General features: G+C 42.3%; 1 protein-coding gene across 3 annotated transcripts in view; it reads right to left on the bottom strand.

Moving 5' to 3' along the window:
* Positions 1-13559, bottom strand: part of TADA2A (transcriptional adaptor 2A) — a 60337-nt gene that overhangs the window by 45280 nt on the left and 1498 nt on the right. For all 3 annotated transcript variants that reach the window (XM_033921839.1, XM_033921837.1, XM_033921838.1), the window contains exons 2-4: positions 9975-10081; positions 1772-1831; positions 980-1071 (exon numbers count right to left, since the gene is read on the bottom strand). In XM_033921839.1, coding sequence (XP_033777730.1) covers positions 980-1071; positions 1772-1831; positions 9975-10081 — 259 coding nt within the window. The remainder of the gene's footprint in view (positions 1-979; positions 1072-1771; positions 1832-9974; positions 10082-13559) is intronic.

Below are 13559 nucleotides of genomic sequence, written 5' to 3'. Positions count from 1 at the left end.
CTCAATTTCAAGCAGTCTCTTTCTCGACAAGGCCGTGTTTCGGCTGATACGCCTTCGTCAGGAGAAGTAAAACACGCCTTACAAACTCACTGGTTAAGATGATATGAATTGATGTTTAGAACACAGTTCAAAAAGAAAAAACTAATCACAGAAAATGAACTGTGGCTAGTAAAACAATCACATGCTAGCTCCGATGGCAGGCCCGCCTCTTACAGAATGGCGGGCCTTCCCGGTTCATCCTGGGATGCACCGGGGAGAGGCCTAATGTTCTGACTGGCCCAGGCGCTTAAGGCCCCTTCTAGGAAGAGAGAAAGAAAGCACAGGAAAAGGACCTTTTTTTAAGTAGAAGCCCAAGAAAAACTAAAAATCCCTTGGGTCATCCCCCCTTCTCCTACCGACTGTACAGGCTGAACGTCCACTCTCTGCTGGGAGACTGAGAAATACTGGCTGGATGAGAGCTGCACATGGTCTTACAGAATTCTTAGAGTCGGTGATTCTCAGTCTTCCAGTAACCCAAGTACCTTGACCAGTCTAGAGCAGTGGTTCCCAACCCTGTCCTGGAGGACCCCCAGACCAGTCGGGATTTCAGGATAGCCCTAATGAATATGCATGGGGCAGATCTGCATGCCTGGCACCTCCATTATATGCAGATTTCTCTCATGCATATTCATTAGACCTATCCTGAAAACCTGGCTGGTTTGGGGGTCCTCCAGGACAGGGTTGGGAACCACTGGTCTAGAGGATTGCTAAGGAAGTAGAGAGGCTTTACAATATGTAGACTGGGGTTAACAACTCTATCCCCCTGGAGTCAGGATTATGTTATGATCATTTCAGCAACAGGACAATTAAACCCACTGGCACAAAAATGAAAGGAAATGAGAATTTTTCACATACAAACTTTTCAAAGCATTTCTTTATGGCCATGGTAAATTTAATATACTATGGCAAATGCTAAATAAACAGGTACAAAGCTTCTCACCAGTTTCCAAATCCACAATCCATTACAGCCTCGAGAAGTGCCATTTCCTCCTTAGCCGTCCAGCCTGAATCAAGAACAGGAAAATCTGAAGTCTAAACAACATAAAAAAGAAACAGGAACCACTTGTTCACACTTCTTTGCAATAAAATGAACAGAAATCTGAAGACACAAGAAATTTGAATGGAAGACCCTCTGTAAATCCAACAGGAATCTATTATGCTTCACAGGTAGGATGAACTAGAGATGAGGCCTTAACCCTTTCAGGACCAAGGGACATATTTGTCCCATAACTTTAAAATCCTATAAATTTTGATTGGGATAGTCTACAGTTCTAAATTTGATATGTACGGATTCCATATGATACTGCCTTTATGTAAACAAACTGGTTCCGACATTCATTCATTAGCGTCGTTGCCAGATTGACGAGAAGATTCACTTGCCACACTGTCCATAAGCCAGAAGTGTGATTTTTTTAAATAAAAATAATGATATTTCACAAAAAAAATCAATTTTTTGGCATCTGCAAGCCCTTTTTACCATAAAAATGTCGTCAAAACCACAAAAATTGGCCTACGATCCTTATGGTCCTGAAAGGGTTAAGAAACTTACTTCTTTTTCTCAGGCATTTGTGGATTGACTGATGGGGTACTGACATTCAGAGAATGGTTGGATTTTAGCTTGTTACCATTATTGCTACTATGTCTTGAATTTCTGATGTTTCTCTGTTTATTGATTACTATTATTAATTATAAACTGCTTGGATGCCTTGAAATGGTAAAGAATGTTAATTACCATTATTTCATAGCGGTGATCATTTTGGTGCTTCTTGTATTCAAATCCCCTGGCAAAACACTGGGGAGAAAAAAACAAAAAGAACTTTACCAACAAACACCAGAGAATGTTTAGCTTTTGTCATCAGGAAAACATTTTCTTCTTACTTTATTGACCCATTATGATATGACTGAATAGAGTTCCATAGAAGCAAACAAAGCAAAAGCCCAAATATTCCACAGTCAAAGAAAGGAAATCCAAAAAACAAAAGAATAGACTGTGGAAAGCAATGATCTTGATGAGGCGTTTGTTATGACAAAATTAGAGTACAACTCCAGAAAATAATGTACAATAAATGAATGACGTGTGATATGATGTGGACCCTACATGGTCCATGTTTCAGCAAAAAGCCTTCTTCAGGAGTCCAGGTCAGTATTCACTCACTAGTATAAAGATAAATAAATAAAACCTTGTCCGTGAAGACGCTAAAATACTGATACACACACACACACACACACACCGTAGAACCTGAGTTATCCGGCACCCATGGGGACTGGTAGATGCAGGATAATTGTAGATTCATGTATGTGTACATATACATACACACACACTAGTGTTTAAGCCCATTACATAACGGATGCTAGAATAGATGTGTAGACTTTTAGCACAATGGGTCGCTGAGGCGTTTCTTTCTTTCTTACTTTATGTTTTTGTTCTCTCTCCCTGCCCCCCTTTCTTTCTTTCTGTCTCGGTCCCCCTGTGTGTCTCTGTCTGTCTCTTCCCTGCCCCCCCCCGTCTTACTGTCTCTCTCCCTGGCTGGCTGTCAGTCTTTCTTTCTTTCTGTATCTTCTCCCTTCCTTTTACCTCCCATGTCCCCTGTCCAGCAGTAGCCTTTCTCTCAATCACATCCCTCCCCCCAAAGAAAACCAAGATAGTTTATTGTTCTCAACCAATTAAAACCCTCCCCCCAAATCAAAGCAAGATCGTTTCCTGTCCCCAACAAATCACACCCCTCTCCCCAAATGGAAGCAAGATTGTTCCATTCCACATTGATTCCCCAGCACATACACCATCCAAATTAAATCCAAATATTTCCCTTCCCCAAACAGGCTTATTTGAGAAGGGGCTCAGCGCAAGCCATCCTGTTGAGACTTTGAAACCGCCTCGCGCAGAACGAAACCGCCGCGGGCCTAGGGTGTAGGCGTCAGTGACAGCAGGTTACCTGACCACCGAGGTCAGGCCCCCCAGTGAGGCAGCAGGTATTGCGGCGCTGGGGCAGTGCAGAAGAGGGGAAGATGGGTGTGTGGTTCTCCTCTCTTCCTTTCCTCCACCTCCCTCTCCTGCTCCCGCAGTCTGCAGAACCCTTTTGCAAACTTTTCGCGAGAGGGAGTGCAACAGCGGGGCCGGGGCGGGTGCCAAGCATGTGCGACGGGGCTTCTTTTCGGCATCAGTGAGGCAAGAGAGGGACTTTTGCCTGTGCAGGTTCGAGCCGCCGGCGGCCGGAACACCTTCAGCTCGCCAGTCCCGCGCAGGGGCAGCGGCCAACCCTCCGCCAGGGCCTTCGGGAGAGTCCTCAGCGGCTCGGAACTGCAAACAAAGAAGGGATGGCGTCTCTGCTGCCGAACTTCTTGCCTCCCATCCCCCTTCCCTCTGACTCCGATGCATTGGAGGGCCGCGAGTGTGGGGCAGTTGTAGGCGCACATGCGCACTCCTTCCTCCACAGACATACAGATCAGGGGACACACAGGTAGGAGTGCACATGCGCGCTTAGCATTTTATTATATATAATATAATAAAATACTTATATACTTTGTGGCTCCACTTGTGCTCTGCTCAAATATCACTCTGAACATACTCACACTTGGGATGCATATAAATATGGGCCTACTTGTCAATGCACAAATTTGTATAATTGAGATTATTTTATACAAAGCCTTTCACATGTGTATATAGACATATGAATATGCATGAAAACATCACTTGAAAAATTTTCAATATCATACACCAAGAAGATTTAACCCCCACCCTCCTCCCAAATTCATATACAACTAATATATACCACATGAAAATAATATCTTACGACAATCATCTATATATTCTTAATGGAAAAACAAGAAATACCCCCCCAAATCCACATGTGTATTAAGATTGGGAAAAGTGATGTTGTATTATATTTGATTGATATTTACTGTACACTTGATGTAAGTTTAAAAATGAATAAAGAAATTATTAAAAAAAAAATATGCATGAAAAAATCTTTAATAAAGTTACCAAACACAAGTAAATTATTTTATACATCAGGCCAAAAGTCATTTATCCTCTGCTCTTAAGTACCTATTTATTCATTATTATCATGGGGCCCTTTTACTAACCTGTGGTAAGCACAAAGGCATACTTAACACTAGAGAATAACGCAGGGGAAAAAGATTTGTCCCCATCCCTGCGAGCTCCGTCCCCAGCATCCATAAAAGCCTCAAACAAGTATGATTTTGTATATTTGTCTTTTCATTAATGTATAAAAGGAAACAACATTCTTTTAAAAAAAAACAAACAACTTTACAACTACGAAACATGCAGCCTATACCAGCACAAACTGTGCTTTTAACTGTTCTGATTTTTTAAATTCATGATCAAAAAATCATCCACAATCTCTGGATTTAGTCTAGCTCTCCTTTCTTCCACAGTCCTTCCTGCAATAAACAATGTCCTCGTTGAAGATGTGCTGGTACATAACATATGTACTGCCATACTGGGACAGACCAAAGGTCTATCCTGTTTCCAACAGTGGCCAACTCAGGTCCCAAGTACTTGGCAGAAACCCATACAGAAGCAACATTCCAGCGCTGAGATTGTGATGTCATAATGCCTCATTCCGTCAATGCCTAAGAGCCAACCTCATCAGTGATGTCACAATGGCTGGATTGTCCTATATTTGGTTCACATAAAAGAGCTGCCATAATGGGACAGATCGAAGGTCCATCAAGCCCAGTATCCTGTTGGCCAACCCAGGTCACAAGTACATAGCTAGATCCCAAGCAGTAAAACATATTTTATGCTGCTTATGCTAGGAATAAGCAGTGGATTTCCCCAAGCCATCTCAATAATGGTCTATGGGACTTCTCTTTTAGGAAATTATCGAAACTTTTTTAAACCCTGCTAAGTTAACTGATTTTCACCACATTCTCTGGCAATGAATTCCAGAGTTTAAATTACACATTGTGTGAAGAAACATTTTTTCTGGTTTGTTTTAAATCTATTACTTACTAGCTTCATCGCATGCTCCATAGTCCTAGTATTTTTGGAAAGAGTAAACAAGCAATTCACTTCTACCCTTTCCATTCCACTTAGTATTTTATAGAGCTCCATTATATCACCCCTAAGCAGTCTCTTCTCCAAGCGGAAGAGCCCTAACCACCTTAGCCTTTTCTCATAAGGAAGTCATCCCATCCCTTTTATCATTTTCATCACCCTTCTCTGGACCTTTTCTAATTCCACTACGTCTTTTTTGAGATATGGCAACCATAAAGCAATACAAGGGCATCTAATATAATAAAATGATAGACCGCGCATGTGCACTAAAAAAATGTGTTCCCTGATCTGTCGCGAAAATACGAGTGCGCATGCGCGAGTTATACGTCACCGAACTCTTCCTCCTCCACCATGCCACGCCAGCCATGTCCGCCGCCAGCCTCGAACTCCTGGGGGCCGTCGGCGCGAGTCGGCCGGTGCTGAGGACCCGCCTCCCGCCCTACACGGCGACGCCAGACCCGGCCCTACAAAACGCTGAGGCCCCTCTTCCGCTTCCGACCTACGCGCTTACACGCATCGGGCTTACCACCGCTGCCGCAAGCTGAGAGGGAGAGCGGGGCTAACAGCCTCCGAAGCTCCTCAGAAGTCTGTCTCGACCCCTTGAAAAGGGCTCGCCTCCTTGCTCGCGCACATCTCCATCAAGGAAAAACAGCACTACCGGCCGAAGTTTATTTTAAAGTTTAAAGCCGCTGCGGCGGATCCTCTCATTAGCCACACCTGCATCGGAGAAGGCTTCCGACGCAGACAGCGATAGTGCGAGGAGCCGCCGCAGCGGCTTTACACTTTAAAAATAAACTTTGGACGGTAGTGCTGTTTTTCGTGATGCAGGTCTGCGTGAGCTCTCCCAGAGCCTGGCCCGCACCAAAACGCGCTCCTACGGCAGTAGGCTAGCGTGACTGTGCCTCTGGCCGAGAGCTACGTGGAGCACTGTGTTAGATGTGCGGCGTGTGCGGTGGTGAGAGCAACGGCAGGAGGGTGTCCGAGGTGCTGCAAGGCGTCCAACTGCTACTGCTGCACAGGGAAGTGGAGGGGGAGAGGGAAAAGGGGCTGCTTTGGAGGAGGGGTGTGCTGGGGGCAGGCAGCAATCTTGGTTTTCTGAGGGGGGGGGGGCAGAGAGAGATAGGCAGGGTGGGCCAGGGAGAGAGACAGAGAGATAGAAAGAAAGACAGACAAGGGGCCAGGGAGACAGACAGACAGCGGCCAAGGAACGAGAAAGAAAGACAGACAGGGGGTCAGGGAGAGACAGACAGAAAGAATTACTGACACACAGGGGGCCAGAGAGACAGACAGTGGCAAAAGAGAGAGAAACAAAGAAAACAAGACAGCGACCAAGCAGAGAGAGAGGGAGAAAGAAAGACAGACAGCGGCTAAGGAGACAAAGAGACAGACATTTATTCTAGCACCCGTTAATGTAACGGGCTTAAAGACTAGTTATAACATAATAACATAGTAAATGACGGCAGATAAAGACCTAACGGTCCACCCAGTCTGCCCATTAGTTATACCCATTAAAAATACATGATTAAATTAACTTGTCTCTTCTTTGATATTTCTGGGTCATATACAGTAAAGTCCACCTGGTATTGTCCTAGGTTCCAACTGCTGAAGTTGCCGTCCAAGATCACTCCAGCCTATCCAACCATCCTGTTTGCAGGATATCTACCATAAAGTCTGGCCAGTAACATCATCATGTTCCAAGTTAGTGGAGTTCACATTGATGATTTCCCCAGTCCATCCTACACCAAATCACTACATATGGGACACAGACCGTACCAGTCTGTCCAGTATTGACCTTAGTTCTTTAATTTACATCCTTTGTTTTCTAATTAAATATCCTCTATGTTTATCCCACGTTTTTTGAATTCCATCACAGTTTTTCTCTCCACCACTTCCCTCAGGAGGGTATTCCAGGCATCTACCACCCTCTCTGTGAAAAAGGATTTCCTAATATTGCTCCTGAGTCTTCCTCCCAGCAACCTCAAATTATGCCCTCTAGTTTTACCATTTTCTCTTCTCTGGAAAAGATTTGGTTCTATATTAATACCTTTCAAGTATTTAAATGCCTGTATTTAAATGCCCCTATTCCTCTTCTCCTCCAGAGTATACATATTTAGGTCTTCCAGTCTCTTCTCTTACTTCTTTTGATTCAAACCCCTTATCATTTTTGTCGTCTTCCTCTGGACTGCTTCAAGTCTTTTTATATCCTTCACCAGATACGGCCTCCAAAAGTGAACACAATACTCCAAGTGTGGCCTCACCAATGATCTATGTAGGGGCATCAACACCTCCCTTCTTCTGCTGGTTATTCTCTTTCTATACAGCCTAGCATCCTTCCGACTACAGTCACCACCTTATCACACTGCTTAGATGCCTTTAGATCTGTGGTCTCAAACTCAAACCCTTTGCAGGGCCACATTTTGGATTTGTAGGTACTTGGAGTGCCTCAGAAAAAAATAGTTAATGTCTTATTAAAGAAAATAAAATTTTGCATGAGGTAAAACTCTATATAGCTTATAAATCTTTCCTTTTGGCTAAGTCTCAATAATAATATTGTAATTTATAGCTGAAGAGACATATGATCAAGAAACTGTTATATTTTACTTTTGTGATTATGATAAATATACCAAGGGCCTCAAAATAGTACCTGGCCGGCCGCATGTGGCCCCTGGGCTGTGAGTTTGGAACACTGCTTTAGATCCTCAGACACAATTACCCCAAGGTCCCTCTCTCCATCAGTGCTTATCAGCCTCACACCTCCCAGCACATACGATTCCCTCGAGTTTCTACCCCCCGAATGAATCACTCTGCGCTTCTTTGCGTTGAATTTTAGTTGCCAGACGTTCGACCATTCTTCTAAATTTTGCAAATCCTTTTTCATGTTTTCCACTCCCTCCTTGGTATCTACTCTGTTGCATATCTTGGTATCATCCGCAAAAAAGCTAACCTTACCTTCTAACCCTTCAGCAATGTTGCTCACAAATATATTGAACAGAATCGGTACAAGCACCGATCCCTAAGGCACTCCATTACTCACCTTTCCCTCCTCCGAGCGAATTCCATTAACTACCACCCTCTGGCGGCTGTCCGTCAACCAGCTTCTAATCCAGTTCACCACTCCGGGCCCTAACTTCAGCCCATGGAGTTTGTTTAAGAGCCTCCTATGAGGAACCATATCAAAGGCTTTGCTGAAATCTAAGTAAGTTACATCTAGCGCACATCCTTGATCCAATTCTCTGGTCACCCAGTCAAAGAATTCAATCAGATTTGTTTGGCACGATTTACCTTTAGTAAACCCAGGTTGCTTCAGATCTTGTAATCCATTAGATTCTAAGCATTTCACTATCCTTTCCTTCAGCAACGTTTCCATTATTTTTCCAATAAAAGAAGTGAGGCTTACTGACTTGTAGTTTCCCACTTCATCTCTGCAACCACTTTTGTGTAGAGGGACCACATCCATTTCTCCAGTCCTGCGGAACCTCTCATTTCTCTAAAGATTTATTGAACAAATCCTTAAAAGGACCCACCAGAACCTATCAGAGCTCCTGCAATATCCTGGGATAGATCCCGTCTGGTCCTATAGCTTTGTCCACCTTCAGTTTTTCAAGTTGTTCATAAACACTTTCTTCGGTGAACATTTTCAGGTGTAACTTTGCTAATCAACCACGGTCCTTCTCCATGTTTTTCCTCTGTGAATACTGAACAGAAGTATTTGTTTAGCACATTTGCTTTGTCCTCATCACTCTCCACATAGCAGTTCACACCTTCTTTCAGTCTCGTAATTCCATTTTTTATCTCTCTCCTTTCACTAATATACCTGAAAAAATTTTTGTCTCCCTTTTTTATATTTATAGCCATTTGCTCTTCTGCCAGGTATCTCTCTCTCAACTTCTTTCAGTTTCATCTGATATTCTTTCTGTACTCCTCTTCTTGAGTTTTTTCATATTTCACAAACACTAATTCTTTTGCCTTTATTTTCTCCGCCACTAGTTTGGAGAACCATATTGGTTTACTTTTTCTCTTATGTCTTCCCATCCAATCAGCTCTTTCTTCAGGTACTCTCCCATGTTACTAAAGTCCGTACGTTTGAATTCCAGGACTTTGAGTTTTGTGTGGCCATCCTCCATTTTGGCTGCTATATTGAACCAAACCTTATGGCGATCGCTACTTCCCAGGTGGTGGCTTGAATATAAACCGAGACCCCTCCCCCATTTTTGGGCCCCCAAATCTCAGTTTATATTCAAGTATTTATGGTAGCTGTCATGCAAGAACACATTTTCTATGATTTGCTCTTTCTGCAACTAGTAACACACATATGGATATGTATCAGTTTGTTAAATAGTGGTACTTTATGGGGCCTTTTTTCAAAGTTGCAGTAAGCACGATCATGGGATGGGATATGTGAATGCTACCCTGTACTAAAAATAAAATTTGTTTTTCAGTGCTGGGGGTGAGCCTGGGGAAAGAGAGCAAGCATGTTCTGCGCTAATCAGTTACCACAGCCACATTGCTGCATGCTAAACGATTGGCATGAGCCCTTATCACTTAAATAACAGGTGGTGGTAGGGGTTCATGTTATATCAGCCACATGCGGTAGGGGTTCATGTGCTATCGGCCACTTGCTAACAGCAAAACTAGCATGTAGTCATTAATAATGAAAACAGAAAAATCGGCTATTTTACTCCGGCAGTAAAAAAATGGCCTTAGCGCACAATTGTGCTAAGGTCACTTTCTACCCCTATTTAGCAAATGAGTCCTTAAATATCTAAAACTGTTCTCATATCTCAAAAGCCTTTTGAATCACTAAATCTTATTAATTTCTGGTCATATACAGTATTTATGACTAACATAAAAAAGAATTGAAGTAACTATATATCTCATGTTCGAGTAGGTCAAAAGAAACAAAACGGTAATTCACCTGTAAGCAAAGAAGAAATGGAGGAGGCCCACAGTCTGCACATTTGATGTAAGGTTCCATGAGGTAGGAAGAACAGCCTCGGCAAGGAGGCTTGTCGTAAGGATCATCTGGAACCAAGGAAATCAGATTTGTAAACTTTTTATCTCTCCTATAAAAAACAGTATCACTTGAAAGTGTTAAGAGACCAGTGGCATTTCATAGCTTACTGAGACATAAGCTTTTCAGGACAAGATGGAGTAGATCAGTGTATCTCAAACTGTGTGCCGAGGCACACTAGTGTGCCTCCTGAGATTCCAAGTGTGCCGTGGCACACTGAGAAGGAAGAAAGGCGCCTGCCAGCTGACTTCCCTATGCAGTACAGTGCCAGTGCTGCCCAATTCGCCGAAGGCCTGCATGTTTCCCCCCTTCTCGTTTGTGTCCTTCGGCTTCCCCTCTGGCCTCCCGGTCTCACTTTTAAAGCTAATTACAGCAGCCTGCAGAGGATCGCTGGTGGGTAAAATGATTTTATTTTCAATATAGTGATTGAAATGTGTCAGTCTTGAGAATTTATATCTGCTGTGTATATTGTGTGTATATGAAAAATGAATGGAAAAAATTGCATTAGTTAGTAAAGGGGATGGGATCTAGGGCAAAGCTTGATATTTGTTAGACTTGGGGGGGGGGTACTTAACTTGAAGTAGTTGAGAAACACTGCTGTAGGCAATCAGCTGGCGCCAGTGCCTCTCCGGCCCTTTACCATGCTGGCACCACCTACTGGTGTCTCAAGGCCCATCTGGAGGATCTCTGCACATGCGCGTACGTCGACGTGATGATGTCACGCAAGTGCATGATGTCATCATGGCGACATCTGCGCACTTCTGGGTGCCTCAAGCCGTGGCCATTATCTTTAGTGTGCCCCGGCTCAAGAAAGTTTGAGAGACACTGGAGTAGATGCTCCTCCTCAAAAGGTTATGCCTCAAATCTTGTATACAATAAAAAACAGAACTTTTTTGTGCTATGCCCTTTGAGGATAGACTGGAGCTTATTTCACATCATCTTTTACATGATTTCCATTCTACTAAACTTATTGAAGATTTCTTTATATGACATGACTTATTTTTCTTAAATTTTGCATGTTGCCTTTCTGGGAGTCTTATGGGATTTTTATGCTTATATGTAGATCTGTTTTCACTGATGTGTATAACTATTTTTTATCATGTTTGGTTTTTTTTGGCAACGATTGTAAATTGTTTTTCACTATCTGAATAAAAAGTCGATTAAAATATATATATATATATATATATATTAATTACAGTGCTGTGGGGTCAAGATGGTGGCAGGAAGGACACCCTAACTTCTTTCTCCTCATCTTTCCTCCTGTAGTGTTGCTTGCTGACTAGATCCCCATTTTAATATGAGGAAGAAGAGGAAGGGAGCTGTACATCAACTCTTTCCAGTTACTGTTATGACACCAAAGGCAAAACAGCCTACCCTAGAAAGTTTGGGGGTATTGATTGGGCTTAGAATATCATCTCCCTCCACTTTGCTGGAACTTGCAACCAGCAGCAGCCTTACAAGACCTTACTCTCCACAGTCCAGATGTGATAGCAGCAGTGTGGTGGAGCATCAGATCACTGGAACACTTTCAATGCTTGTGATGGAATTGCTGGAGGGTCCCCCCCCCCCCCCGCAACTTCCTCCCTGTTTTAGGAGCTGCCTGTGTTCCTGGAAACTAGCTGCAGCACTCAATAAGCAAAAAAGCACAGGTCTAGAGAGTTGTTCCACTGGGGACTGTGGTGACAGAGCTGAAAAAATCTCAAGTAATAACACTGAAGTCACCAGGGGTTGCTATCCAGGTACTCAATTCTTATTTGCTAAAATTATTTGGAAAATTTGTCACTAATTTGTCTACCATGGAAGTTCAGAATCAGGTAGTTGATCAGCATGCTGCAAAGTTGCAAGACCATGACAATAATATCTCTGAGATACAATTATTGAATTAAACTGTAGTCAAGGATAAAAACTTTACAGCTAGGAAGCTTGAATTTCTGGAAAATTGACGTAGGAAAAAATATATTGAGGTCTTTAAATTTTCCTAAATCTCCATTGATGGAACCTATGGATATAGTAGAGAAATATCTGCTGGAAATTTTGAAAATGCTCTCAAAAGCAATATCATCTACAATGAGGGCTAAATCCTCAGTTATTGGGAATGCTCAAATAACTTCTCCTGGAATTAATCTGATGGAATTTTTAGGGTCATCATTGGAAGTTGTAACTTAAAGAACTACTAGTAGTTACTTTTGCTCTGCTGGACCAAAATGCAGTTTTATTGCTTACATTGTCAAAATACGGGTGAACTGTTTTGGGGATTAAAAATTCATATTTTTCCTGATTTGGTTAGAATGACTCAGATAAGGCAACAGGAATTTCTGGTACTTAGACCTAGGGGTCCTTTTATCAAGCCGCGCTAGCGGGGTTAGCACGTCGGACATTTTATCACGCGCTAACCCCTGCAGCCGGCTAAAAAACTAACACCTGCTCAATGCAGGCGTTAGTGGCTAGCGCGGCAGGCGATTTAATGCGCAGTATTACGCGCATTAAACCCCTACTGCAGCTTGATAAAAGGACCTCCTAGAGCTCTTGCTCTGGGTTTTACTTTTCTGTTTTGTTCCCTTTTTCTTGTGTGATCACTTGAGAGCAAATTTTTTTGTAATTTTTAACCTAAACAACTGTTAGAATTTATTTCAGCGGGATGAATTGAGTATTAAGATACGATGTCCTGGTACACTGTAAGGGTGGGCTTGGAGTGATTCTATGGGGAAATTGCTCTCACATTTACCCCCTTCCCTTTACAAAGCCACGCTAGTGTTTTTAGTGGTGGCCACTGTGGTAACAGCTCCGAAGCTCATAGAAATTCTATGAGTGTCAGAGCTATTACCACAGTGGCCGGTGCTAAAAACGTGAACGTGGCTTTGTAAAGGAGAAGGTTAGTTTATTTATTTGTATTATTTCCTGACTTGGCCTTTTTCCTATCATTTTGTAGACAGATTGATTATTTTTATTTCCTTTGTTATATTTATATTTGCAATACATATTTATTCTTTGCTTTTTTTCCTATGTTACAATATTTACAATGATTGTGTGGTTTAAAATGCTTATAAATAGGTTAGTTGGGGAGGGAGGGAAGTTGGAGTGGAAGTAATTATTTATTTTCAAATATACAATGTATAGAGTTATAAAATTGTTTATTTGTTGAAACTTAAAAATATTGTCATATAAAATGCTTATATGCTACCAGCTTCTCTCTCTATTATTACAGATGAACTGTGTCAATCATCTGGAAATCAAAACTGAATCACTCTGAATAGAACAGTCATCTTTGGTGTTTATAAAGGTGATTGGTTTCCAAACAAATTGCTAGATGGTTAAAACAAAATGGTTAAGAAACCTGACCTGTCATTTTATTTAAATCCAAGGAAGAGATAATTTAAAAGGGATTTTCTGTATGCATTTGCTGCTTATTGGGCCCATCAGAAGCACTGTTATGCTGTGATGCTGCTCATTGAGAACCCAAGCAGCTATCATGCAAGAACACATGAATAG

This window comes from Geotrypetes seraphini, chromosome 15, assembly GCF_902459505.1.
Source record: "Geotrypetes seraphini chromosome 15, aGeoSer1.1, whole genome shotgun sequence".
Classification (NCBI taxonomy): Eukaryota; Metazoa; Chordata; class Amphibia; order Gymnophiona; family Dermophiidae; genus Geotrypetes; species Geotrypetes seraphini.
This window is presented reverse-complemented; position numbering and strand designations above follow the sequence as displayed.